Below are 4888 nucleotides of genomic sequence, written 5' to 3'. Positions count from 1 at the left end.
CTTTCATGCTGATTTGATGATGCTATATCATAATTTGTATATGGCCTATAAATTTGACATCAAATATCTTATATGTTATTTTAATTTTAAGTGTACTATCAAATTTATCCGAGAGTCTGTTATGCTTGACATCATTAGGTTGTAATTTTTCATAACATTAAAGAGTTTTTTTATTTATTAAAATATTAAAGAGTTTTTCTTTAAAGAATAACAAATTTAAATATTTAATTTTTTTAAGAAGGAGAATACTCATGGAGACCTTCTAGCAGAACATGGAACAACTAAGAATATGGTGTCCTGATCTTTTTTGCGAAGGATCATGTTGAAATCATCACTTTCATATTAACTATTAACTTATACTAGTAAAATTTTATTTTCTAAGTAATCTTTTGTTTTTTCTTTTACTGTAAAAAAATTTTCTAATTTAAAAAAAGTTAATAACAATTTTTCATTAAAAATCTTTAATATTTTATTTTTTTCAAATTTTAATATCTGACTTTGCGATCGACCAATTCTTAGTTATCTTTTTTCTCTAATCCATATTTAATAGTAATGAGGAGGTTTACTTTTTATATATGCTTTTTTATTTTTGAAAAACAAACGAAAGATATATAAATAATGGTGAGATATAAAATGTATATGTTTTTGTTTGAAAATATCTTTTTAAGAAAATGTATTTAATTATTGTTTTTAAAAAAAATACCGATATAATGAAATAATAATTTTTCATCAGACAATTGTTTTTACAATAAACTCAACTTTTTTATAATAATTGTAAAATAAAAAAAAATTCAAAATGAAAAATAAAATTTTAATAGTAGTCACATATAGTCTCCATGTAAATAATATTGATTAATAGTGATTAAATAAGAGAAAATGGGTGATGCACTGACAATGTAAAATATTTTTACACTGTCAACCAATCACCACCCATGCATCTAATTAAACCACTTTTTTATTTAAAAAAAAATTAATGACATGGAACATTTAAGATTTTCTATTGGATGACAGTGTAAAACTATTTTACACTGTCAGTGCACTACCTTTTAACTCATTAAATAATATTGATTAATAGTGATTAAATAATATTATGATTAATAGTGATTAAATAATATTATGATTAATAGTGTACTTAGAATGGAAAGAAATAGATTAAGTGAGTGTAAATTGCAAAATGCAACTCTTGGTAGAGTATTTACTTATATGTTGTATTAATTTAAATAAATTTTTAATATTTATTATAAATTAACAATTAAAAGAAATAAATAGATGTTTTTCAATTTTTGATATTGAGTGACTGAGGTAAAGAATGAAAAGGCAAAAGTTTGGTAAAGAGTGCGCTCTGGAATGAATGAATGTCGATACGAAAATGACAAGAACCGAACTACTAGTAACTCAATTGGCACGCACGCACACACAGAACAAAACCCACAGCGCAAAAGTCCATTCTTCTTATCCAATCCAAAAACTATTTCACTTTCCCAAAACCCTTTTCAAACCACTGCAACTCTTTCTCCAACCATGTCCTCTTTCAGGTTCCATTTTCTCTCTTCACTTTTTTCATCACCGCCACAGTTTTTTCCCCTTTACTGAACACTTTTGTTTTCGGTACATTTATTTACTGAACTAGTGCTTCATTCTGTTCAATATTTATATTCTTTTTGTAGGGTATTGAATTATCTTCTTCTGAAATTTTCAGGTGACAGATCTCAGTTCTGAATCTCTTAAATGCATATGTGTAGATATGTTCCACCTTGGCTCTGTCAGATTCTCGCTTGCATGGGGTCAGTCTTCTCTTTCTTCTTTGCTTTTTTTTTTGCATAAATAATTACATAGATTTGTTACTTTTCATTATTTCTACCCACAAATTGTGTTTATGCAAGATCCAGTTGTGGCTTTATTTATGATGATCAAGTGTTTACTGATTTAGTAGTTCTGGAAATTTTTGGAAACTAGGGGTTGTTTTTCTTGATTCTACCTTCTGCTACTTTACTAGGTTTTAAATTTTTAACAAAGTTTTAAAAGAAGATTATTGGTTTAAACTTTGATCAAATAAGTCAGTTTATGAATACCTGGCTTTAAATTTCAACAGCCACTGATAATTTACCCCACAGGTCGAACATTTGTAGGCGTTGACTGTAGTTTGTAACAGAAAAACTTGAATTAGAACATAGATATTTTCTTTTACTGTGCAAAAGAGAAAGACATGGTAGTTGTAAGAGGAGTTTCATATTTTTCGGCTTGTTAATTAGTCTGAGAAATCTCCAATAAACATATCATACCGAAATATTCTACAGATGTTACGTTTCTCTGTAATAGTATATAGTCAATACAAACCCCCTTTAACAGATAAGAATTGTATCTTCATGTTTTTATCATCAGTGTAGTGTCATCTTCTTTTAGTTGAAGCTGGTAGAATAATGATAGTTATTGGCGGTGTTAATCATGTTTGTGGTTAAACCTACTTTGTAACAGAGCAGAGGTTGTCTTGGTTGTTTCTCAAAGCCTCTTGAAATTATCTTGATGGGCGAGGCCGATGCATCTAAGGGACTAAAAACTCAAGCCCAAACAATGAACAAAGACAATAGATCAGAAGATTTTTGGAGCAGCAGTGCTATTGAATTGGATCACAGTGCAACTCAATCCCAGAGAAGCATCTCGTCAATTGTCGTGTCAAGCCATCCTTCTGATCCTCAAAGTAGTGATGGCATTCAGACCGATCCTCCAGAGTTTGTTAATCATGGCAAGTTTGCTGTTATATTCCAGTTTATCTATTATTACCCCTTTCTTTGTATAAGGAAAACGAGTAAGACAACGGCGGGATGGAAATAGACAAAGTAGTGATAGCATTTACGTTTGATGGATGCAGGTCTTCTTCTGTGGAACCAAGGAAGACAACAGTGGATTGGAAATAGAAAACCTGAACGAAAGACACAAGTTGGAGAACCCAAAATAAGGTAAATAAATAGAAGCTTTCTTTCTGCATGAAACTTCAGGAATCGAATTGCAAAATGAATATATTACAAAGGCAAGTAGAGACATTGATTAAGAGGGAGTTGTACTTGGTTTATAGCTTTTAGCTATTATGCATAGCATTCAATTCAAAGTTGCATTTTAAGATGTTTTCTAAGTTCTAATTTTTTAATCTATGTTCCTCAGTTGGAATGCCTCGTACGAGGGTTTTCTTGGGACTAGCAAGCCATTTCCACAGCGTATTCCTCTTGGAGTAAGTTCTTCCATTCAAACATGTTTCATTATCTGCTCATATTCGGGTTAACATGCTTGCTAACAGTAAACTGATGGCAATTTCATTTGTTGCAGGAAATGGTTGACTTTCTTGTTGATATATGGGAACTAGAGGGCATGTATGATTAAACAAACAAAACAGGTTTTTATTACTCTAGATTTTGGAGAAGAGGGAAGGTGTGGTATTCATCCTCTTAATGTTATAATGGAAAGTTGTAAATGGGGTTAGTTTTTTTCTTTTTCTTTTTTGGGGCTAAGATTACATTAGTTGTGTGATGTTTTCTGATTTTCTATTAACTTGGTTTATAGACAAATCATCTACACCAAAGGAGATACTAAGTTAATTTCATGTTTCAGCTTATGCTAATGCAAGTTTTTTTTCTTCCATTCATCCATTGTATATGGTCACCCCCTTGAATATTCCAAAAACATTTTGCTGACTATGAAAAGGAAAGAATTTTTAACACGTGTTATATTAACATACGTCCTGAAACAAAGGGTGATGCCAGTACATCTAAAGCATTAAATAAGGTGAAGTATAAAAGAAGAAACCAGGTTCATGGAATCTCGATTAATATATAATTAAAGCATTTTTAATTTTATCCTTACTCCTTGAAGTTTGAGACAAGTTCTAGGTTCATTGTAGACTATCCTAAAAAAACCATCTCTCCTTTTTCCGAAAAGAAAATTCTCTATTAATAAAATAAATTTTGGATAAGATGATGTTGAAAAAGAGTGTTTCTAGTGTTTATCTTGTTATAATGATGGATAGTCAAAAGAGGAAAATATCTAAGATTTTGGATGATAAGCAATTCCTTAAGCAAAAGTCTCTTGACCTAACTATGAGATATTGATTAAAGGCATTTGAATTTACTTCCTATCGAAGAAATGTCAAATCGCCAAGCAAAATTCAACTTATAACAAATCTAATTTGAGGATATCTTGAAAATCTTGAAAACTTGCAGTCCTAAGAATTTTAAAGACTCAATAATACTTAGTTTTACTTCTTAAAAGAGATGGTGTTATAATTGTGAGGAATCAAGGAGAATTCGATGAAAGCTCTTACCATGGAGCGATCAACCAAGTTTTATTCATAGACTTCTTTTTTATGTTGATGTGATTAACTTAATACTTATTACATGAGGTATGCTCAATAGCAAGGATTAAAAATATAATCAAACTTTATTGCAGAAGTAAAATATAGACATTTGAGCATGCATATAAATAGGGTATGCATCTTTTTAAGCCATAGATAGATTTCATACATTTACAAACATGATTAGGTATTTTAGAATGGATGCTAGGGGGTAACAGCATATAGACTTCTTAGAGATAAAAGTATCCTAGTATGTAATTCAAACAAAAAATATATTTTAGTGCTAGATTTATGTTCTAATAAAAGTGCAGTTTAGTTCTAGATTGAATTAATGTGAAAGCATAAGCAATGCATCCAAAAACTTTTAAATGATGAAAATAGGTGGTTTAGCATACTGTAATTCAAAAGGCATCTTAAACTTTAAAATACAAGTAGCAAGTCTATTGATAAGGAGAGCAGCATGATACAAAACATATAACAAAAATGACTTAGGTGATTAAGCTTGAAATATGAGGGTCTTACTAAAATTGAGAAGGTGTTTATATT

The 4888-nt window shown here is 30.0% G+C and overlaps 1 protein-coding gene across 3 annotated transcripts; it reads left to right on the top strand.

Moving 5' to 3' along the window:
* Window positions 1–1376: 1376 nt before the first annotated feature.
* Window positions 1377–3613, top strand: LOC131660634 (uncharacterized). 3 transcript variants are annotated; one of them, XM_058929912.1, is made up of 6 exons: window positions 1377–1535; window positions 1700–1784; window positions 2481–2743; window positions 2870–2957; window positions 3160–3226; window positions 3322–3613. In XM_058929912.1, the coding sequence occupies exons 2-6, from the start codon at window positions 1729–1731 to the stop codon at window positions 3373–3375; spliced, it is 528 nt and encodes a 175-aa protein (XP_058785895.1). In that variant the 5' UTR covers window positions 1377–1535; window positions 1700–1728; the 3' UTR covers window positions 3376–3613. The 3 variants fall into 3 exon arrangements, with proteins under 3 accessions (XP_058785895.1, XP_058785897.1, XP_058785898.1); XM_058929914.1 differs by having other exon boundaries at window positions 1403–1608; XM_058929915.1 differs by having other exon boundaries at window positions 1462–1535; window positions 2476–2743.
* The last annotated feature ends 1275 nt before the right edge of the window (window positions 3614–4888 follow it).

This window comes from Vicia villosa, linkage group LG3 (assembly GCF_029867415.1).
Source record: "Vicia villosa cultivar HV-30 ecotype Madison, WI linkage group LG3, Vvil1.0, whole genome shotgun sequence".
Lineage (NCBI taxonomy): Eukaryota > Viridiplantae > Streptophyta > Magnoliopsida > Fabales > Fabaceae > Vicia > Vicia villosa.
The sequence above is the reverse complement of the archived record's forward strand: the minus strand, read 5'-3'. Positions and strand labels throughout refer to the sequence as shown.

Excerpts from the sequence above, each read along its gene's own strand:
- LOC131660634 (XM_058929912.1), top strand. The coding sequence starts at position 1,729 with ATGCATATGTGTAGATATGTTCCACCTTGGCTCTGTCAGATTCTCGCT. Across the intron at positions 1,785-2,480 it reads CAGATTCTCGCTTGCATGGG|AGGTTGTCTTGGTTGTTTCT; the intron begins GTCAGTCTTCTC and ends GTAACAGAGCAG. Across the intron at positions 2,744-2,869 it reads TCCAGAGTTTGTTAATCATG|GTCTTCTTCTGTGGAACCAA; the intron begins GCAAGTTTGCTG and ends TGATGGATGCAG.